Source organism: Physcomitrium patens, chromosome 7 (assembly GCF_059467195.1).
Source record: "Physcomitrium patens ecotype Gransden chromosome 7, ASM5946719v1, whole genome shotgun sequence".
In the NCBI taxonomy this organism is placed as follows: domain Eukaryota; kingdom Viridiplantae; phylum Streptophyta; class Bryopsida; order Funariales; family Funariaceae; genus Physcomitrium; species Physcomitrium patens.
In genome coordinates, this window is record NC_143416.1 from 16,751,793 (window position 1) to 16,776,377 (window position 24,585).

Here is a 24,585-nt window from a genome sequence, read left to right on the forward strand (position 1 = left end):
AAAATTGGCAATTGATTTTTAATATTACATTAGTTTTTTAATATATTTTTTAAAATACTTAAAGTTACAAATTATTAATTAGTAACTTGATTCAAAGATCTCATTGTGGAAGCACCAATATTCTTATTAAAGAGATTTTTTATAGTAATATTGAGTTAATAATAAAAAAATTATATTTTTTTATTTTTAGAATTATATTTTTAAAATCTATATTTAAAATCTTTTTATGATAATAAGATCTTGCTTATAAGAAAGAGAAAGATTACATCAAGTTCAAAAACTATATAAATTTATCTTATCAACTAATTTATTTTAAATATAATTATTATATTTTTATCTATTTTATAAATATCTATAATTAATTATTTTTAAGATCTTTAGATTATTATTATTTTTTTATGATTACTATTATTTTTCTTTAAATTTCTCTACTTTTATTTAATAATACAATTCATTATTCTATGGCAACTATGGAAACACCTTCTAAGCAAACTTATCTCCTTTTTGTGAAAATTTCTTAAATAAAAGAAAGTTTTCTATATGTTGTGAACTCAAATTACATAATAAACTAAAAAAAAATAAAATGTAATCTAATACATCTTATTTTTAAAAAAATAGAAAAACATCTTTGTATACAAATACTATATATAAGCTTAGACTTAATTAAAACTCTTAAAATTTAACTAATCTTTTAACATCAAAGGACTATTGCTCTTGTTTATCATTTAGACCATTACCTCTTTGGCTTTTTCTACTACATTGATGATAACAATGTAAATATTGTTGTATACTTCAAAATGACTTAGTCTAAAAAAAATTACAACTTCAACATATTGTACATATAATCCAACTATTATTAAAAAATCATTGCTTTTTCATAGATGGTAGATGTAGTATATAAAAACATATGCCAACTTTTATCATAAAGCTTTGATTTATCTATATATGCATTTAAGAAGATGGATTATAAGACTATTAAAGACCAAATAAAATGAAAAAAATAAATTTATTAATATTGGATTTAAAAATGTTCATTATCATAACTCATAAAAAAATTTCTATTGACATTTATGTAGGTTTTATGATTTTGGACTCAAGTTCAGCATAGATTCCAACATTGAACAAAGTTCTAACCATTTAAATTGACATCCAAATTTAAATCCACCACAGTGCAAACCACGCCTTAGTTGTTATGGATATTATCTATTTATACATAAAAAAAAAAAATCTTGACAAGATCCACAAAAAAAGTAGCCATATTTTCCAAAACCTTGAAATCTTCATTCTTATAATATTATATTCTATAATTTAATCATAAGTTTGTGACTCCACATCTAACTCCTTCGATTAGATCATCTATTCTTATTTTTGTTATGATCTACAATTTTTCAATTGAGATATGTATGCCAATTTTTTTATCATACAAATCCTTTCATGCAAGAAAACCTTTTATTTTTATGTCAAAAATAATACACTCTAAAAAACACACAAAAGAAAAGAAAAGAAAAGAAAAGCAATCATAAGAGATTACTCCAAAGAATTCTTTCTTGGAATACAATAAAAAGCCACATTTTAATTTGTACATATCACTTTTATCTCTTCTAATATTTTAGCTAATACTTTAATATCTTTGAATTGTAATCTTAAAAACTTTGAGTTTATACTTAAGTATCTTTAAGCTAATACTTTTTATAAGATTTTTTATAAAAATATTTAAATTATTTATTTTTAATCTTCTTTCATATTGTTTCTTTGTTAACTAGTCTACTCAACTTGTTTTTTATTTTATTAAATTGTTAACAACGAGCTTATTTTTAATCAAATTTTATTACTTAAAAATAATATATATATATATATATATATATATATACGCTATGAATACTTATTATCTTATACTAAATATCTATATCATGACTTTTTTTTAAGTATAATATTTATACTATATCAACAAGCTTTTATGAGTTGTAAGGATATACATTTTGACATAAATTGAACTATGGGAGGCTAATGCTACATTAGGCTATAGCCTCTATATCTATTGAACAATGATTATATAGAAAGGAGTAATTCTATAAGAAATTTAGAGAATCTTGATCTATTTATAATTGTTATAGATTTATGTTAAATAATCCAAATCCTTTGAGTAGACTTATTTCAATTGTAGACCTAAAACAAATGGATTGACTAGTATAAGAATAAAGGATGTTATTTAGTTGTAAGATTGGTTAATTGAATTCAACAAGTTAGTAGATATGAAGAAGGTGGAAGAACATCTCTTTATTTCTTCTTTTAAACAAGCATTATGTTTAAAATACCTACATATCTAATTGTATTTAATTGATATTGTTTAATTTGATGTAATACTAGACTAAAGAGTCTTAGATCTATAGTATATTTGATATGAATGGTCATATTATTTTAAAGTGTTAAGATGTATCTAATAATATATTTTAAAATTTATATTATTTTGTAGTAAAACGATTGTTGATTGGTATCATTAGAATTTTATAGTTGGAAAGGATGTTGTATAAATTTAAAATATTTTTGCTACTATATAATTAGATGTTGTCTTTGTCCTTGTTGATGGTATTATCCAAGTGAATGAGCTTTGTATTGCTTGACAAGATGTGATTGAAACACATTGCTTTGTTAGAAGGTGCTCTACTTTTGAAGCAATGTTTTTATTTAAAAAGATAGAAGATACATCTATTTTATTTTAATTTTTTAATTTTTGTTAACAGACTTAGGTCCATCAATCTTTACATCTTAGTAGCTTGAATGTGGTTTTATATAAGACTTGGTCAATTATGTTGTAAGGTCCTTAAGAGATCTATTTGCAAATAGTTGTGAAGTCAATAAGTTTTGAATTAGAATGTGATAAGATTTACTACTCTAGTATAGTATTTCTAATCTTGATTAGAATTTATATCAATGTAAAATCTAGGACATAAAGATTTAAAATTATATCCATTATTTTTAAAGAAATCACTAAATCTATTTGCAATTTGTTTATTGAATTAGTTTAATTAGTTCTTTAGATTAATTTTTGTAGAAATTCTAGGTTAATGCTAAATCTTAAAGTTGGAAACAAATTAATGTCCAAAAGTCACTTATAAAAGGTGCAAATACCACTATATAATTTAAATAAATGAAATGCATGATACTTTTCATGAGATGGATCTTTTCTAACAATTAGCCAACTATGAATAAAGCAAATCTTTTTTGTAATGTTCAAAATTAATTTTAAAAATGGACTTTAGAAGCTTCTTTCCCACATAACATGTAATTTTGACATGATACTTCTCAATATGGCAACTCCAATGTCTTATGTGGACTATGGCTGGAGGTGGGCATGCACCCCTAAACATAGGCCAATGGACTGTTACTAGTGCAATGCATCATAGTTCAAACAAAGCACACACAAACGAGTGGGGAGGAGACTGTGTCTTATAACGAGCTTAGGACTTCGCTGCATGTGGTGCAAAACAAGTATGTCCCCATCTTTGGTTTGATTGAACATAAGGCAATTAAAAAACAACTTGAAATGAATTACCTCTAAGCTGACACTAAAAGCCTAAACAAACTATTCTAGGTCCGAATTCCTTGAGATGAAGCAAAATGCTCTGTGGTGACTGCCGAATGCCACACATATGATGAACCAAGATTAAGTTATGAGCCAGTTAGTCAAAACGTGTATCAACGATGGGCCGAAAATCCTAACCACAACGGATTGTCCACTACCACTCCCGCAAATCCCAGCTTTGGAAAGTTTTCAATTTATTTATTGTAGCACCAACGTTTTCATTTCCTTACTTTAAAAGCTAAGATGGCAGCAAAAGATTATCATTGATTTTTAAATAAAGAATCTCAAAATTTTCATATTTGTTTGAGGCCGGAGTTACAAACTATCACGTGATTCGCATGGATTTGACGCTACACAAGAATGAAACATGTAAACCTCAATCTAAGATCGCTAATCAGATCGCTCAAAGCTCATCTTTACTGTCCTCCATGTCAGTATGTTCCTCTACATGCTCTGGCTCGTCAGCTTCAGCCTGGCCTTCGTTCTTAGGCTCCACGTACTCCGGAAGATCAGCCTCGAAGGGGATTGCGGCATTCTCTTTCAGGAACTTGCCCAATCCAGCTGCCGTCCTGTACACTCCTGCCGATAATGGTTCCTCCGTCTTCTTTCCCGCGGGGAAGAAGATAACAGTTGGGAAGCCCGTAATGGTGACGCGACCGTGCTCATTCTTAGTGCCGTCCATCTTGGCAATCACGATAGACTTCACGTCCTTCAACAGCTCTGCTAATTTTTTATACTCGGGTTCCAAACTCTTGCAATGGCCGCACCACGGAGCATAGACCTCGAGAAGAACATCCTTGGACTCGTCCAAAACAATGTCCTCGAACGATTTGCCGACAACCACCTTCACAGGTTCGTCATTCGTCTCAGGAATGTCCTCAGACTTGAAGTATGGGTCAAGTTTGTTCTCCACAAACTTCTCTCCAAACTCCTTGACTGACTCAAGACTGAAATCGCCATCGTATCCGAACTTCAAACCACTCGACTCAGGAACAAACCCCATGAGCTTTGTCTTCTCGCCACTGAGAGAGAAAAATTCTAGAACGGGAGCAGCGACCTCTCGGTTGGCAACATCAACGAGAACGAAGATAATCTGTCCCTTGAAAGATTTCGCAGCTTCTTCATACGTCACACGGATCTTGGCGTACTCCTCAGGGCCTGCAAACAGAAGAAACTGCTTGTTGGTGTCGGATTCAAAGATTGAACGTGCTGTCTCACGGCTAAATGTGATCACCAAAGGAAGCTTGTTCTTCGAAACGAAGCTAGCCAAGGCCATTTCCTCGAAGTCACCCTCAAACAGGGCAACCTTCTCAGCCTGCTTCTTTAACAACACAAGCGAGGGTGTCTTCTCAAGGCTGAACTTCGCGGCCACCTCCTTGTCTTCGGTCAGGTAGAATGCGACTCCTTCCTCCTTGTCGGCTGCTGCAGCGAACGCTTTGGCATTCTTATCCTCGAGGCTCTCCACATAAGAAACGGCAATTGGGGTCTCAACCTCCAACGCCTTCTCGGCATCAGCAGTAGACTTGAGAGTTTGGACAGAAGGTCCACATTTCTTCTTCACCCAGTCCACGATGTCGTGAACCTTGCGGCCGCCATTGTAGAGCTTCTGCTTTCCGTTCACGAAGAACAACAAAGTAGGGAAGCCCCGGACTTGAAACTGCTGACTCAGATCTGAGTGCACTGTGGCGTCCACCTTTGCGAGAACCGCACCATCATCTTTCAGTATAGTGGCGGCCTTGGCATACTCAGGCGCCAATGTCTGGCAGTGGCCACACCAGGGAGCATAAAACTCAACCAAAACAAATTTATGACTGTTCACCACCTCTGTGAAGTTGCTTGCACCGAGGACAACTACATCCTTCTCGTCGAAGTCCTCTGAATAAGCGGACACACTCAACGTGATGCACAGCAATGCAAGAAACCCCACCGCTGCAAGTCGCACCATTGCGAATCTTATGCTTGCTGATATACCAGCACCTTCAAGTCGGTTGCGATAAACGCCAATGCGGAATCCACAGAAATCTGCATTTGGGATCATCAACAACCACATATTACTGCTCTGTATTATGAGCCAAAAACTCATTGCAGCGACAAAGAAAGCTGTAGTTATTATTTGCATAGACCGATTTTTTACTTGCTATCGAAATGAGCGAGAAACCAGGCACAAAGCTTCGTAGCAAGTCAATGTTCAAACATGCAAATCAAGTGCGAAGAGCTAATACTCTCGATCAACATCAGGAATTCAAAATCGTCAACAGGATTGCTGAGTGCTAATAATACATACACAGCCTCTTACATATCCTCTGTCCGGACCTTTCAACTTGCTTCAAAATACGAAAGCCATGACCTTCATGCTCTGACAGAGCATTACAGCTCACTACTGGCAGTCCAAAATTGTGGACTAATAACTTTCAAAAGGTCCGATACAGCCTATCAAACCACTCGCTTATCAAGAAACGCATATGTTGACTCAAAGCCTCACACAACGCTGAAACATGCATCATGTACTCGACCTACGTTGATGCTACCCTCACCAAAAAACACCCAAAATGATTTTGCTCACATTTTTTCACTACTTCCAGACTTTGAGATTCTTAGTCGAGGTTTGCTTCACAGACCGAATCAAGTACTGAAATCTCTACTGCATGACGACGCCTACCATTCCCACAGACCAAGAATAAAGGGTAAACGAGAGGACACACGATCCAACCAACTGTGGTCATTCTCTACAAAGTCCTCAGCAATACTGCTCTGGACTGCGGCACATATAGTGACACAAGCATATCATTTATAAAAAAAAAGGAATGGCATCGTGAATATAACTAGCCTACCTAGTTCTCAAACGACGAAGAGAAAAAAGGACAACATCGTGCTCAAATATAAGACCAGCCGACAGGTGAATGAGTTCGCCGGAAAGTGTCAGAACCCGAAGGCAATCACATCTCTCAAAAAATCCGGGGCAAAGAGCGCAATAGTGCACATCTAAAGCCAGCTGAAGCTCCCAACGGCGAAGATCAAAACCAAACACAATCGCGCAACGCACAATACCTCGGGGCTATAATGCGAGAGGCATAACACAAGAACCAGACACAGAAATGCCGCATAAAAAATTCGATCTAAAAATAAGAGAAATCGTAGCTAACGAGCAACAACGGACAACAGAGTAACTTCAACGCCTCGCCATCAACCCCACTCAATAGCATACAAACTCGAAAAAGCGCTTCTCAAGCTGCAGATACTATGTCACGTAGCACAATCAGAAGCAGCAGCAGGGATTGCGAGTGCAGAACCTTGAAAGACACAGACTAGCACGTCGAGGTGTGTTAGAAATCAGTCCATGCCCTCGCCTTCGCAAATGTCCCAACCCTCCTCCTCCTCGATCGCTTCGCAATACCGCCTTGAGCTCGTCTTCCCGTAGCCCTCAAACACGTTCCGGCCCGCCTCTGTGCTTCGTCCTTGGCAGTCGTCGAATCCTCATTCATTCATGTTTTAGATGTTCATCCATCCATATGTGGGCCCTTATATGACGTCATGGCGGGTTTTTGGAGGCTTTTTCTACACTTCGTGTCGCAGTGGGCAACTCGTGGAAAATATCTTACGATTCCGTCTAACTTGGTAAGTTACTATTTTGCAAAGCAAGTGAGTTTGTTTTAATATATAAATATGGGCGTGTGTCTTGGTTAACATATGTTTCATGTGTGAAAAATAATCCATGTATTACAGTAATTTGCACGTAGTAGCTGGGTTTTAGATGTCATTGCATTTGTGTGTTTCATTGAATTTGAACGGATCTTTGTTGTCTTTATAAATATGTTGTATATATATATATATATATTCACGTACATGTTCAGACACATGCCCCAGTTTTCCATGTTATTAACTTACCAAGTTTGCGTCATGCAGGAATTTAAATTTATTATAATAAAACAAGTATAATACTGATAAAATAATTTATAAAATGCTTTAGATTCTACATTTAATGTTTTTTACCTGTATTAGTAGTCAAAATATTGACTTGTTTTACATGCAACATATTAAAAATAAAAAAATAAAAAAATACACTTTGAAGTGACTGTTTTGAATAGAAAAAGACTATTTCTTACGTAATAAATAGTATCTTTAGAAAATAATTCACTGTCTTTTTTAAATGAATAAAGTTAGACTTTGAATTGTCATCAAGAAATTCTCACAACGAAAGTCATATTTATTCTAATTGATTCTTAAACCAATTGCAACTTTGAACTATGGAACCATTCAAGAATTTTCCCAGTACATCAAATTCAGTTATCAGATTCTTTAAACTACTATACTTCTATGTGCAAACATTGCTTTTATATTCCCATACAAGGTTTATAAACCTGTAAACATATACGCAATTGCCCATTCACACTGTGACAAGCAATCTTACCTACTGATCAATTCCTATTTCAACTTTCTAAAGTTTTCTACACCAATCTGACACAATCTTGTTCATTGTCTAGATATTGTATTATGCTTGAGTTTTGATCTTACCATACCACACACCCACTACCATACCATATTGTAATTCCGAAAGTCATTGTCAAGGTGATAGAAAAACATAAAAGAAGAATCAACAACAAATAACAAAGGAAGAAAACGCACCAACCTAGACATTTAGGGTTCACATTTGTGCATGCATGTAAGTTTATGACATTCAAGGCGACATATTTTGATATCAAAATGGTACACTTCGTTTACCTAGAATAATGATAACAATACTAAACAAAGTAGTTGGGTGAAAAACCACCAATCAATCTGCCTACAATATACAGTAATCATCTTCGAGGTGTAAAACCACTGATAAAAAGGGGGTTAAAAGAAAAGAAAAAAGGTGGGGGGGGGGGGAGGGTGTGGCGGGGAAACGTTTGCTGATCCCATGACTCCACAGAGCCTCGGCTATGAGAATCATTTACGAAGCTACTCTGGACAAGTATAAGAACAACTATTGAAGAAGATGCATTTAAGCCCACACAATTAAGTGTGCCAAAAGACTGCGCAAGGCCACCTGGCTATAAGTACAAAACTTTCTTTGGTGGCATAGAATCTACAGAATTTGGTATCCCTCGAGATTTCATCAATTTGTGCACAATTAGTGCAAGAATTGCAATCGCCAAGGCAATAGCTAACATTGTCAAAGTGAAATCACTGGGTGGTTGTTGCACTGGAGGCCTAACCTGAGTTGCCACGGCAGGTCCAGAACTTGCTTGTGAAGGATGGACATCACACAACAAATTTTGCTGGGCTAATGTGGCTGCATCACCAATAGGGATTGCTGGTGGAGCCAATTGATAATCTGCGCTGAAACTTACTGCCAGCGGACCAGCATTAGCATTGACATGGACCTCGTGCACGTTCTCAACCACTGCATCTGTTACAAGCTCCTCAGAAATTCGAGATCCTTCAGCAATAAGAGCCTCCACACTCTCTCCATCATCCTCGTCAGCATCTTCAATTGCCCCCGCCGTCTCAGTTTCCTTACTGGCAAGTGGCACCTCAGGAACTGGTGGACTTTGTTTCGTCATGTACTGGTGTATCTGTGATGGCCGAGTCGGTACCGATCAGTAAAACTTTGAAATGAAAAAAATGATGTACTAGGTATATAACAATGACTACATTACGCGCAGCACAATATAACAATAAATAACTTTTGCAATGTCATAAATACTTTGGAATTTGCATATTTAATAGAATTCTAGTACAATCAGAAGGAGTGATCCCAATGTACCTCATTAATCAAAGCTTGACGTTCTGCATTACCGAACTTTGGTGCCGATAGTCTAGAATTGATGGCCAACTTACGACGCTCCTCCTTCGTATAATCCAAGGAGCCCAGGGCACCATCCGGCTTAGTAGGCATGAATGCTATCAGTGCAACCAAGGCCGTCCGTACTGCTCATTTACAAAACCTCATTTCAGATGGAATGAAAAAGAATATATTCCGAATTACAAACTAATTCGATATCTTTTTCAAAAAAACTCTGAGAGTCTAGAACACCTAAGAGTAAGAAATAAGCGATGGTTGAGGAATATACTACTTCAAAAGCACACGTCCACAGCTAGCATGATAATGCTAGAATTCAAGGAGCAGTATAAATATAACGAAAAAGGAAAAACCCGGTTGTTTTCAGAAGGACAGACTTTAGTGTGCTTAAATTCAAACGCAAGAAGAAAACGGAACAATGCACTGCAACCCAAATGAAGATGCATGTAGTCAAATTAACTATTCTATAAACGAGCGGCATGTGACAGCTGTGCTTGCTATGATGTGCTTCAAGTACTTGTGGTTCTGAAATGGAGAGAAGCAAAGAGATTACACCTCACTGGTGACAGACCTAAATCACAAAGACAAAGTATAAGAAGCATACCACTCCAAGATGGTTGCCAATGTTCCGGATGGTGTTGAGAAATGCTCAAACATATCTTTGTTTGAGTTTCGAATCTACCGTTTGGCTACAAAAATACACATCCAATACTTGTTAGTGTCAAAAGAATACATGCGAAGACAAGTCAAACCCCAGGATAATCAGACCGCAAAATTTAGCACAAATAGATTCTCTGTCCGTAAGAAGGAATGTCAAGTCGTAGCAACAGTAATTCCGATGAGTAAATATCTCAAAAAATTAAGCTCTAATTTGTAACAGTCACAGGCGTTTGAAAGCGCAAAATACGTCGACAATTTCAAAAAAACAGATTGATGACGTGCGTACTGTGAGCAGCATGAAGGCAGGAGGCTTGAACGGATATTCTGGAGGCAACTGAATACGTCCATGATATATGCCGCCCTCAAATTCGGAATCTGAAGGACCTCTTATTGCAAAATGCCATTCAAATATATTGTCCTGCTCGTAAGAAATCACAGAACAGCCTCTTTTAGATGATCAATACATGCGCGAGTTATTTCTCCCGTCGTCATTAGAATCCGTAATGCACATACTTACTCTTTAGTACCGCTGCCAGCCCTCATTAACACTTTCCAGTGGCCACGAACGACATTATCCATGCAATCTCACTGCAAACTACCTATGACAAAGAGAAGCAAGAGGCTTTGAGTGTAAGCGAACTCAGCTCTCTATAAAGCAATTCAAGCCCACCTCAAGCGGAAGACTCATATAATCCGCGCTAGGATTGTTCTGCATTTCCTTAACTTCCTGCAGGATGCGTTTCACTGCCGGATTCTTCATATTATATCTCTCCTCCGCCATTTCGCCCACTCCAATTGTGAAACTTTTCTAACAGAATCAAGTGATATTAACCTAAAATTTCCACGAACACAATCCTGCAATAAATTTTACACCGCCCAATTTTACCCCCCGACAACACTTACCCGTGAAACGACGGCTCATGCAACCCTCTCACAGAATCCCCGATACAAATTCCAAAGTAAACCGGAAAAAGATATCAGGAAAAAGAAATAAAAAAAACTCAACACTCTATCCAACTCTCATACATCGATGAACTCAAACCGAATCCTCACAAATCCTCAAATCCACGAACTCCACTTTCCAAGAAAAACCTAAAAACTAATAAGACGTTCCAACACACCACCCAGACACGCCTGCGTCTTCGTAAGTCCGATAAGTCGCCGAAAGACGCCGCAGATGTCACAATCAAATGACCGGATGGCTGCGAAGGGTGGATGGCGATCGTAAAAGCAACCGGAAACGAAGAAATTCGGGCATCAGAATCTCAGTCGGGGAAGGGAAGCAAGCGCGAGGGGAGCGAGGAAGCAAGCGGGGAGGAGGACAAGGCTACCCTACGGCCCTCCGAGGATCCGCTGTGTACCGGAGCCAGGCCGGGCCTGCCTGTGAGCGGGCAATGACGATCCGCCGCTGCTTTGGGCCAATCCGGCCACGCTGAGTTGGACGCGCGGTTTGTGAACCTTTTCAATTAGTGGGCGTCTTCTCGTCCCATTCTCGTCCACTTCTCGTTCATTCCTCGTCCTTCCCTTGTTCTCTTGCGGTTTGCTTTTGTCGTCATGGTTTTCACCTTTGGGAACACACATGATTGGGGCCAACACCAAGACAAATGAACTGAGATCTTTATTATGTGTTTTATTGTAGGGAAATTTTCAAATATATATATATATATATATATATATATAAATATATCTCCCTCAAATATCCTAAAATGTCAAGAATACCCCTATATTCTTGATAATAGCAAATGTATCCTTTGTATATGATAAGATATCACCACAAGGGATACAATTGCTATTATCAACAATGTAGGGATATTCTTGATATTTCAGGATATTTAAGGGGTATACATAAAAATTTCATTTTTAAAAATTCTTTCTCTAACATTGGCTAATTAAAAAGATTGATTAGTTTTTTTTATCATAATTAAAGCTTTTATAACTTTCTTCTAATGGCATATTTAGAATAATTTCTTTTAAATATATTATATAAAATACTAAAAATATTTTAAAATTTTTATATTAATATATTTTTATTTTTTCTATTTAAAAATTAAAATGTCTTTCTTGAAGATCTTTATTTATATTTTTCTTTTTGTAAAGGTTGTGATAAGTCAAGTAATTTATTTAGAAAATCTTCAAATGATATTTTTTAAATTTGAATCTATTAGATTTGTTTTAGATTGCTGAAGAAAGATCTAAGATAAGTTTTAATTGTATGTAAAAAAGATTTTTTTATTAAATTGGTTCTTTTCTACTTTATTTTTTCTTTTTATTATTGTTAATAGTTGATTATAAATGGACATTCTTAATAAAACAAAAAACCATTTTTGATGCAATTATAGTATTTTTTTTTATGATTTATATGTCTACTTACTAATATTATATCTATACTAACATGCATGTTATTCTAATTTATTTTAGCATTACTTTAAATCTAAGATATTTTCTATAAGAAATATATTTTAAAAAATATTTTAAAAATATTACTATTTTTTGGTTATTTTTTCTAAATAATTATATATTTTTATTACCTTTAAATAGAAGTTATTTTTTAATTTTTTTATTAGCACCATGTAAAAAAATCAAGTTCATCTAATTGGATTTTTTAAAACTGTCACTTATAAGTTAATATTAAATAATTAGTTTTAATTAATTATTATATATTGTAGTTTAATATAAATTATTAATTTATTGATTTATCAAAGTTTATAATTCTATCTAATCTACATTCATCCAATCTATATAATGGATGTCATTTCAAATTTTTATCTACAAAATATATTAAATTTAAATTAATAATATCATCTAAATATTATATCCATCTAAAATTTCGTCCATTTCTTTAATTATTTCTCCAAATTGACATCTACATCCTTCCTAACCTACTATCTAAGATGGATCTATGGTAATTAACTAATAGACTAACAATATCATTTAAGTTTGGATTGATGGAGGTTTGTTACTTCTAAACCTATTATTGCACCCACCTTTACAAATTGTTGTGATACAAGTGATTCTAAGATCTAGATTGAATCCGACTAGTTTTCTTCAAAAGAAGATTCCAAGATGCATCTATATTCTACATTTTACCTTCAAATTTGGTTGTATGTCTTTGCTATAATTTAGTAAGATAATAAATCTCTTTTTATAAAATTAAGTGCCAAAAATTTATTCTTGATTTTTCTTTAGTAAACCTAAGTTTATTAAAATTTTGACAAAATTGATCTTCTTTCACAAGAATTAGCATTGCTACCACAACATGGCTCTAATATAATAAATTTTTAGTTTTGTAAAAACTGGACTTTATTAAATTTCCAACAAAATAACTCTATTTGTTCTTTAATTTGTAAGCAATGAAGGAGAGCCTTCTAAAAATAAGCTACCAAACTATGAAGGTAATAAACCACCCTTTGCTAAATTAGAGGTTTCTTCCTTGTCTAAACTTCAGATTTTATGATTTTTATGTCTATAATAATGCAAAAAAAATTCATAAATTTATTTAAAATTTGAAAAGCTAATTATAAAAAGTGAGAGAGAAAACTAAAAAAGACCAAAGTTTGTTAAAGTCTAATGAAAAATTGACATGGCTTTGCCTATCAACAAAGAAAAAGAATTCTTGAAAAATTGAGTATATGATGTCTCGTATATTTTTTTCTTAAGACCTAAGAGAGGTAGCCACATTTCTACCCTTGAATTCTAAAGAACTTATACTAAAATCCATGATCTTCACTGATCCAAAGATCAAATTCTAAGATTAAGGTTAATGGCCATCAAATGAGCCTTCAATATGCTATTATAGCTAAGCTAACTTCACCATTGTGTTTAAAACACATTATCTTATAAGGATTAATTACTCATATGCCTTAATCTAAAAGAATTTGTAATACTTATAAAAATTAAAAGTATATTGATATAAATTAAATTTATTTTATTCCTAAATTATTTTTAAATTATTTTTAATTTTTTATGATATCCTTTTTAATATAATTAGATTAAATAAATTCTATAAATAAAAACTATATTAAAAAATAAGAAATAATAATAATAATTAATATTAAATCAATTAACAATCTATTTATTATATTCACACACTATATTGTTTTTAACTTCTTTTAATTACATCTTTATTGTTATATGAAGCTTTAATGTATTATTTGTAAAATTATTTCTTATTAAATTTTTGTCCTCTAAAAATTTAGAAGTTTGAAATCATGGTGGAAAACTATTGTTAACAAAAACTAGTAATTTTTTAGTAGAAAAATATATAATAATATTATATACTTTATTTTTAATAATAATTATAATAGTAAAATACATGACTTAAATAAATAGAAATAAATAGAGGTAAATAAAAATATATTAATTAAATAACATCTTCCTTGAAAAATTTAATGAAATATAAATTTGATCCTTAGATTCTAGTAGATATGCTACATGATATTAAAATTTTTTAAATAAGATTTTACTTTTTAAAAGCTACATTAATAATAACAAACAACTTGATACTAAAGCCATAAGTTTTTCTTTAACTTTTTATAGCCAATATAAAAAGAAAAATAGTAAGGAAATTTTTAGTCTTGTCAATGTCTTTCTTATATCTGTCAAGGACAAAGACTCGATGAGGAAAAATATACACCAAAAGGCTATCTCGATATAATAAGTCAAAATATAAACAAGTAGGTATATTAAAAGGAAACTGGAATGGCTATTGCCGCAAGACAAGAAACTAAAGACTCTTGAACCTGGACTAGAAGCAAGAAAGGAGTTGACAAGAGTGAAGAGGGCTTCACTCTTGCCTCTATATATACTATCTAACTAGAAGCCACGTGGCGATGTTCTATAAGACCTCCAATATATGTTGACTTTCTAGGCCACATGCCTTTGCTTGCAAGGCAAGTTTTCTATGGATGGACCACGTAGTTAGCTTGTTCTTTAAGCTTCCAACATGTGTGGCACATGGCTAACTTGTTGACCAAGTTTCTAACCTAAAAGTCAACTATAGACTCCTATAAAGTCAAAGCAGCATCTATGAAGCTTCTAAGAAGCTTCTCTAGAAGATATTACACAATTAACCTACTTTTATCTACTTTTACATACTTTTATCTATTCATATAGGTAATTATATGTATGTCTGTGACATTACCCCCCCTTCTAGGGACGAGTTCCACGAGGAGCGGTGATTATATATTGAGAAAATCTAATATGCGGCGAATTATATTTGCTACATACTCTGATCTTTGTTCTCTTCGAAGATAGTTGATGGGTCCTCTTAGCCATCGATAGTGTCCCATTCCAGGGCGAGAAGACCACCCTGTTATTTGATCACTGTTGAGGCCTTCATAACTTCCTTCAAATAATACATTTGAAACACCATCAGGAGTCGTTCCTATCTCCAATAATATCACCAAACATCGAGAATCTCTTCCAAGGTCGTGATACCAAACGCGTTGTATCTCACCATCTATTCGAGGAAGAACATGTCGTTCTTGAGGGTCTTCATCTCGGTTGCGTCGTCTTGAAGGTTGTGACAATCGCAATGTCTCATCTCAATCTTGTCTCTTTTATAAGAGAGGTTTTCATCTTGGTTTTGATGGATGTCGTTGATGAAAAACTTTGACTTTAGCTGATGCATTTGCTAGATTCTTGGATGGCTCCCATGTGCGCTCACTAATATCATATCCGCACCAATGAACAAGATATTCCAGCTTATTTCGGTGCCGCCTTGAGTCTAATATCTCTTCCACCTCAAATTCTTCATTATTATCTACTTCTATAGGAGGCGGTGGCATTTGTCTTCTTCCTTGTATATCCACTGTCTTATATGGTTCAAGAAGAGACACGTGGAATACAGGATGGATCTTCATTGACTCCGGTAGATGTAACCGATATGCAACTGGGTTGATCTGTTCAAAAACAGAAAAGGGGCCAAGCCTACGATAGTCCAATTTGTCACAAGGTCGAGTGGTCTTGATATTGCGACGAAGTAGCCATACCTTATCACCCACGTTGAGTTGTGGTTGCTCTTTACGATATACATCTGCATTTATCTTTTGTCGTTCTTGAGCTTTCTTCAACTGCGCCTTCATTATTACATGTAACTCTGACAACCGATTTGCCATATCTTCTGCTGCAGGATTATTAACTTTTGAAAAATCAAAAGTATCAAGTCGTGGATGATAGCCATAATTGGCAAGGAAAGGTGTTTGTTGCGTGGAAGAATGTACCGTATTATTATAAGCAAACTCTGCCAATGGCAGAAGGGTTGTCCAATCATCTTGTTGGTAGTTGATAGTACACCTTAAATATTGCTCCAAGACTTGGTTTACGCGCTCTATTTGTCCATCAGTTTGAGGATGGAAAGCCGAAGATAGCTTTATGTCCACTTTTAAAATCTTGAAAAGGGTCCTCCAAAATCTTGACACAAATTGAGTTCCCCTATCTGATATGATATCTTTAGGTAATCCATGATAGCGATAGATATTATCAATGAAAAACTTAGCTGTTTCTTCACCTGTGATAGATTTTGTACATGGCACAAAATGTGCCATCTTGGTGAAACGATCTACTATCACAAATATAGAATCATAAGATCTTGAGCTTGGAAGATCTGTGATGAAATCCATAGAAACAGAAGACCATGGTTGTTCTGGTATAGGTAATGGCTGAAGAAGTCCGTAAGGTCGATGACGAGGAATTTTTGATCTTGAACAAATATCACATGATTGTACAAAGTCTTTGACTGACTTCCACATTTGTGGCCACCAAAAATCTCTTGATATGAGTTCCAAAGTCTTATTATATCCAAAGTGCCCTGCTGCTGGAAAGTCATGACGTGCTTGAAGAACATGTAAACGTGCTTTTCCTTCTGGAACATATAGGCGTCCTTCAAAATATAATAGATTATTCTTGAATTCAAACTTAGAAGGATCATGAGACTTGGAAGAATTATTCTCAATATCATAAACAAGAGGGTCTAATGACATACTGGACTGGATTTGCTAGAGAAAAGTTGAATCAACAGTCAATGTTGATTTCATTGCTCGGAGATGAAATTGCTCCGGTTTCAAGAGGACCGTTCTTTATTGCTCAAAAGCTGCATCTCCTTCTTTTGGTGCAAAATAAGAACGTCTAGATAGGGCATCAGATAAACCTTGTTGTTTTCCTGGCCGATAAGTGATAATGAACTCGAATCTTGACAAAGACATACTCCAACGAGCTTGACGACGATTCAACACGCGTGCTGACATGAAATACTCGAGGTTCTTGTGATCTGTATACACAGTGACTGGACTAAAAGCGCCTTCTAGATAATGATGCCATTCTTGAAAGGAATCCACGATCGCAAGAAGTTCTTTATCGTGGATCTCATAATTGATCTCGGCTGCTGAGAATTTTCTTGAATGAAAAGCTATCGGATGGAATTTGTCATCTGTTCCCATTTGTGATAAAACTGCATCCAAGGCAAAATCTGATGCATTTGTTTCCATAAAAAATGCCTTGGAAAAGTCAACACGATATAAGACTGGTGCAGAGACAAACGATGTCTTCAAGGCTTCAAATGCTGCTTCCGCTTCTTGATTCCATTGAAATTTATCTTTACTAGTCAAACGTGTAAGTGGAGCTGCAACTCGTGAGAAATCTTTGATCAAGATCTGATAGTAATTGGCAAATCTCAAGAAACATTGGACACCTCTTACCGTCCTTGGAATCTTTCAATCCACGATTGTTTGGACTTTCTTAGAATCCATCATGAGACCATCATTTGAAATGATGTATCCTAAAAAGTCAATTTGAGTAGTGTGAAATACACACTTTTTCATCTTGGCGTACAATCCTGCATCTCTAAGTTTTTGTAATACTTGACGAACATGTATTTCATGTTCTTCGACGTTCTTGGAATAGATCAGGATATCGTCTAGATAGCAGATGACAAAATTGTCTAAGAATTCACGAAATACATCATTCATGAGATGTTGAAAAGCAGCTGGTGCATTCGTGAGTCCAAAGGGCATGACATTATATTCGAAATGTCCATACCTGGTTCGAAACGCAGTCTTCCATTCATCTCCTTCTTTGATCCGTACTAGATTATATGCTCCTCTTAGATCTATTTTTGTATAGATCTTAGCTTGATTCAACTGGTCAAGGAGTCCTGATATCAAAGGTAATGGATACCTGTTCTTGATAGTGATCTTGTTGAGTCCTCGATAATCAACACACATTCGTAAAGAATCATCTTTTTTCTTTACGAATAGAATTGGAGCTCCTGTTGGAGATTTTGAATGGCGTATGAAATTCTTCGCTAAATTCTCGTCAATATATGTCTTGAGTTCAGCCATCTCATCTTGCGATAAACTGTAAATTGGTCCAAATGGTGGCTGAGTTCCTTCCTTGAGGTCGATTGAACAATCATATGGACGATGCTCAGGAAGAATATCTGCATTCTTTTTCTCAAAAACGTCTTGATACTCCTGATATTGACTTGGAATGCCACTTGAAGTCTTTACGTTTTCAGAAATAGGTGCAGCATAAATAGCAAAAGTTGATCCTCCTTTTGCTACGTGTATAAATGCTTTTGCACCTATCAGTACGGGTTTTATTGTACTAGACTTATAATTTTTTACTTGGTTCATAGAACTATTAATAACGCTTTTGGAAAAGTCAAGTTTACGCGAATTCCAATCTATTCGAAGGTTTTATTTTTCTAGCCAGGATAAACCTAAAATAACTGGATTGGACGGGGATTTAATTATGTTAAAAGCTATGTAGCTATCATGACCGTCTATTGTTACTTTTATAGGATGAGTTTCATGAGTGACATCTCCAGAAGACAAGGGACGACCATCTATGACTTCTACATGTACTGGTTTAGGTTTCTGTACAAAGGGTATTTTACGACTTTTAACAAATTGTTCATCTAAAAAACATGCTGAGGCTCCCGAATCTAATAAAGCAGAGGCTTTGTAATTCTTAGGTCCTAAATATAAGTCTATTATAAAACAAGGAGAGGGTTTTGAGGAGAGGATAGGACCTTCATTAGGAATTGTACAAGGTTCCAACTGCACGGTCCCTATTGTAGCTGGACGAATCCGTTTTCCGACATGTTGTCTTCTTTGACCGTCGTACCCCTCATTTTATAGTTGCGTCGTTTCTTTGGACAATGTTGAGCAGTGTGCTTAGGTTCTCCGCAATATAAACATAATCCTTCTTGACGACGACGAATCTTTTCTTGCTCAGTTAGAGGTTTAAAACGTACCGCGTCAATTTGCATGTCTTCTACTTTCGAATGTACGTTTGGCAAAGATGTTGATGTTGCCATTGAGTAATAACGTTGAGGTTCCCGTGAATGATTCTCAGATCGAAATTCAAAAAGTCGATTATCACATTTTACCGCAAAATCGATTGCTTGACTCAAAGTTTGAGGATCAGGTAAGTTGAGCATCAATTTCTTTACTTCGTATTGCAATCCATAAAAAAATTGACTGATGAGTGCAGCATCATCCCACTTGATGTCAATTGCAAGTTGTCGAAATTGTGAAGCATATACTGTTACTGAGCGATTTCCTTGTCGCAGAATTCGGATCTTATTTGTTGCAACACGAGTTGCATCGTGTTCACCATACATAGATCGAAACTCCGCCAAAAAAGCTTCCAAATTGTCCAATATTGGATTTCGTTGTTCAAGAAAAGACGAAAACCACGATAATGTAGAACCAGAAAGTAGAGTGCCAATAAACCTGACTTGTGATCCTGGAGTTGGATAGCTTTGCGGTTGAAGTTCAATTGCCAATTGTACTTGATTGATTTGATCTCGTACCATCAAATTTCTCAGGTAAGGCAATTCTTGGTTCTCTAGTGCTTATAGGATGTTGTACAATTGGAGAAGGAACGTGATTTGTTATAGATGTTGAAGCAGCTCCGATCATCTCTATATCTCCACTTTCTGCTATTCTTGTTCTTTCCTGTGTTGGTGAATTGAGTTGATGCATCGCAAGCATTAACTCCCTCATTTGCTCTTGCATTTGTGCCATTGCACTCTTCATTTCAACAAGCTCTGCCATAATGACACTAAGAAGAAAAATTTGTTTGATATTGCTCAAGACAAAAGAAAAGAAAGACTTGATAACAAAGAAGATACTAAGAACAATATCAGTTTAGAAGTGGGTAATCCGCAAACTTCTAATACGCTTATGTCTTGTCAAGAGAAAGGGGTAATCCACTCTTACTCAAGAAAAAACAAAGCTCTGATATTGTAAGTGTACTCTTGTCAATCTATCAAGGACAAAGACTCGATGAGGAAAAATATACACCAAAAGGCTATCTCGATATAATAAGTCAAAATATAAACAAGTAGGTATATTAAAAGGAAACTGGAATGGCTATTGCCGCAAGACAAGAAACTAAAGACTCTTGAACCTGGACTAGAAGCAAGAAAGGAGTTGACAAGAGTGAAGAGGGCTTCACTCTTGCCTCTATATATACTATTTAACTAGAAGCCACGTGGCGATGTTCTATAAGACCTCCAATATATGTTGACTTTCTAGGCCACATGCCTTTGCTTGCAAGGCAAGTTTTCTATGGATGGACCACGTAGTTAGCTTGTTCTTTAAGCTTCCAACATGTGTGGCACATGGCTAACTTGTTGACCAAGTTTCTAACCTAAAAGTCAACTATAGACTCCTATAAAGTCAAAGCAGCATCTATGAAGCTTCTAAGAAGCTTCTCTAGAAGATATTACACAATTAACCTACTTTTATCTACTTTTACATACTTTTATCTATTCATATAGGTAATTATATGTATGTCCGTGACAATATCTTAGTCTTAATTTAAGATTTTGTTTTCTTTTTATATCTTATAATTGTAGTTTTTTTGCAATTTATTTATTTATTTATAAAAAAAATGAATTTATCTTCTTTCAAATTTTTTTTGAATTTTTTTTTGAAATTTGAATCTTTTTAATTATATAATATCCATATTTAATCTTTTTTGATAGAAAAATTACATATTTTTTAAAGCATCAAAGTGCTTCAAAATTTATAAATTACTTTATTTTGAATTAATGTTGTTTTTTTAATATCATTTATCTTCTTAACTTTTTTTATATAGAAATTCTTAAGTCTTTTATTAGTATTGCCAAGTTGGTAGAAATATTGAAAAAAGATTTATTATAGAAGCAAGAACAAATATGAAATTAGATGCTTAATATGCATATAAATTATTATTTTTATGGATTATTATTATTTTCATGATAAAAAATTCTATATTAGATATATTTTTAGAATAGCCTTGATTTACATATAGAAAATATGATGTAATTTCTACATCAACAAAAACAATCTAAATTGTATGGAAAAAAACTAATTTGTGTTAACATTTGCATTACAAATTTGAAAACTAGCAATTAATACCAAATAGAGTAATGTTGCACTTAATGACCAATGTTTTTATAGACCACAACATAATTTGTTTTTCAATTTTTTTTTTAATTCTTAAAATTTGAATCAATCAATTTATTTTATTGTCAAATACAATAACCAATTTTTTGAATTTTGATTTAAATATTACATGTGATCACGTCATATCTTTTATACTTTACTATTAATATTTCTACAAATTAAAATATACAATAAAAGATATAAGATATGAAATCGAATGCTATACATTTCAAATATTTTATAATATAAGAAATAATTCATCATTAGAAAGAAGATTAATATTTATATTTTAGAAAATTAAAAGAAACTTCTTAATATGATCATAATAAAAGAAAAAGCCAAAATATTTAGAATATGATTTTAAAAGAAACAAATTTGTCTATATCTAATTTTTATTATTTTTTAAAAATATTATAATTTTTAAACAAATTAAAAGAAATTTAAATCTATATTAAAAAGATCTATAAATAATTTATAATCTAATATTTCATAACAGAAGAAATAAATAGAATATTTTATTTCAAACAAAGTAAGGCTATATTTTTTGTTATATTGTCATGTCTTTTGGAATTACAAATGCTTTTTAATATTAGCTACTTTTTAATATTTGATAAATTTAATATTTTTTGAATTTTTAGAATATAATTTTTATGCTGTTTGATTTTTTTTTATTATTTTTTAAATTTTTTCTGTCTATTCCAAGAATATAAATGAAAATAGTCAACATGTTTTTTCATATACTAAACAAACTTAGAAATGCAAGATTATATGTTAAGATGAATGGATTTTACCAAAATTATTTGATTATATATCATTTTAAAGATTTGAATTAAATATTTAAACTTATCCTAAAAAAATATTTATTCAATGTCTTTTCTAGATATTTTTGTCTTGTAAAAAAAAAAAAAAAAAGGAAATATTATACATGATCAACTACATATTATACTTTAAATTTTAAGAGTTGTATTGGTAAGTTATAAAATCAACCATCCTAGTAAATATATACTTTTAATGCAGTTTCTTCAAGTTTTCTAATAAATTCTTTTGTTTTTGATATTAAAAATAATATTCATAATAATTTCAATAAATTAAGTTTAATAAAAAAATATTATAAAAGATATTTATGTATTTCAAAAGAAAAAAAATATATAATTATGTATATTTAATCACATCATAACTTCTTAAAAGAAAGTTATTTTTAATATAAATTTTTTAATAGTTTTTAGGTGTTTTTAAATATAAATTTTTTCAAATCATTTTATTTTATTTTATTTTTATTTTTTTTAGCTTGTGACACTTATTTTCAAGCAAAAACTTCAAATCATTAATCCCACAAATAACATCAATCTTAGTCTATTTTAAAATAGTCTTAGTCATCTATTTCAATACATTTTATTATAGAAATTTAAAATTTAAAATTATATAATTTAATTTTTTAAATAATATATGTATCAATAAAATTACTAGTAAAGACATATGAAATGTTCTTCAAAAATATTTATTTATGTTGTAGACTTCTATATGATATTATATTTTTTCAAAGAGTCTAATCATATTAAGATTTTGGGGAACTCTTTTCAACATATTAAAACTTAATAGTATTTTTTTTCTTTTGAAAAAAAAATCTCAAATTTACAGAAAAATAAAATGTATAAACCAAGTATTAAAGAAACATTTAAGATGTATAATCAAACATCACTAAAAATATTGAATAATCGTTTCTATTCAAAAAAATTTAATAAAATATTATGATACTTTCTATTATGAAATAAAATATTATAATATTCATCTATAATTTATTATTTTTAAATTTTCAAAAGTTAAAAATCTAGTAAAAACAGATATATCAAGTTGAATAGTAAAGCTTCTTACATTAAAAAAGATCTAAAAAAAAAAGAGACTTAAGAAAAATAATAAACTAATGTAGATGTTTTTATAAATGAAAAACTTTCATTCAAAGGTGATCATAATCTATGATTACTTTGTTGTAATAATATGTCTAATCAATCTTGTAAGAAATTATATTATTGAATGATTGAGCTATTTAACATTTAAAACCAAATCAATATTGTTGCATAACAATTGTCATTATCATAATCAATGCAATTTCATCTTATATTTTATGTTTTTCTTATCAAATTTAATACTATAATGAATGCATTAGCAAAAATGCAACTACTACCATCTTTTATTGAAATAAATAACAACTAAATATTTAAAGTAGAAGAAATCTTAAATATAAGTCATTATAGAAATTGATTATAATATCTTGTGTATTAACATACATATGATATTATTAAATATATATGGAAGTTATATAATAATCTTATAAATATCTTAGGATTTTATTTTATTTTATTTTATTTATTTATTTTAAATTATTGACAGTATTCATCAAAACTAAAGACCAACTATTGAAAATAATATGGTAGACATCAATGAAAAATAAGTTAAAGAATTAGCTCTATGAATATTTTTTGATGCAAAGAGTCAATAACTAATAAATTCATTTTAAAAGCTATCATTTGTATAATTTTTAAATAAAAAATTTAAATTGACTCACTTATCACAATGTTAAAATTAAAATTTAAATCTTCAAGAGAAACATATCTTCTTTTAGAAATATAGAGCTATATAGTATATATAGTATTAAAATCTTAGAAAAGATTCTTATTGCTTAATCACACTAATAGACTTAGATATAATAACTAATATCATGTAGAATGTGTTGTTTGATGGTAATTATAAAGGCTTCAATAATAGCCAAATAACTTGGTTGAAACTTATCATATAAGTTTTTATTTTAAAAGCCAATTTAGAAGAAGTCTACAACTTCAAGCTTGATTCACAAATCTTATTGTCCTTAAGAAATTTCTACAAGGTATTTTAATAGCTAATATATTTAGAAGCAAGTATGACAACATTTTTAGTCTTATCAACACATTTTTTATATTTTAGTTTTAATTCAAGTCTCTTTAGTTACTTTGTATTTGACATTAGTCATTATAGTTATTTATTTTTTTTAATCTTATGTCTTTTTTTTTTTTTTTTTTTTTTTTTTTTGTTCTTTTTTATCTTTAAATTTGATTTAGTGATGTATCAATATGTTTTTTTTTCACAATCGT

General features: G+C 32.3%; 2 protein-coding genes across 3 annotated transcripts; both read right to left on the reverse strand.

Annotated features, from left to right (window-relative positions):
* Positions 1-3,846: 3,846 nt before the first annotated feature.
* LOC112284935 (protein disulfide isomerase-like 1-4) lies at positions 3,847-6,968 on the reverse strand. Of its 2 annotated transcripts, none has more exons than XM_024525330.3 (2): positions 6,874-6,968; positions 3,847-5,605 (listed from the first exon to the last, which is right to left on the reverse strand). In XM_024525330.3, the coding sequence occupies exon 2, from the start codon at positions 5,526-5,528 to the stop codon at positions 3,987-3,989; it is 1,542 nt and encodes a 513-aa protein (XP_024381098.1). In that variant the 5' UTR covers positions 5,529-5,605; positions 6,874-6,968; the 3' UTR covers positions 3,847-3,986. The 2 variants fall into 2 exon arrangements, with proteins under 2 accessions (XP_024381098.1, XP_024381099.1); XM_024525331.3 differs by having other exon boundaries at positions 6,415-6,968.
* Positions 6,969-8,271: 1,303 nt separating this feature from the next.
* Positions 8,272-11,398, reverse strand: LOC112284188 (ubiquitin-conjugating enzyme E2 32). The gene is made up of 5 exons (XM_024523750.3): positions 10,696-11,398; positions 10,312-10,443; positions 9,970-10,054; positions 9,330-9,493; positions 8,272-9,138 (listed from the first exon to the last, which is right to left on the reverse strand). Exons 1-5 carry the CDS (start codon positions 10,804-10,806, stop codon positions 8,614-8,616), a joined length of 1,017 nt encoding a protein of 338 aa, XP_024379518.1. The 5' UTR covers positions 10,807-11,398; the 3' UTR covers positions 8,272-8,613.
* Between the last annotated feature and the right edge of the window lie 13,187 nt (positions 11,399-24,585).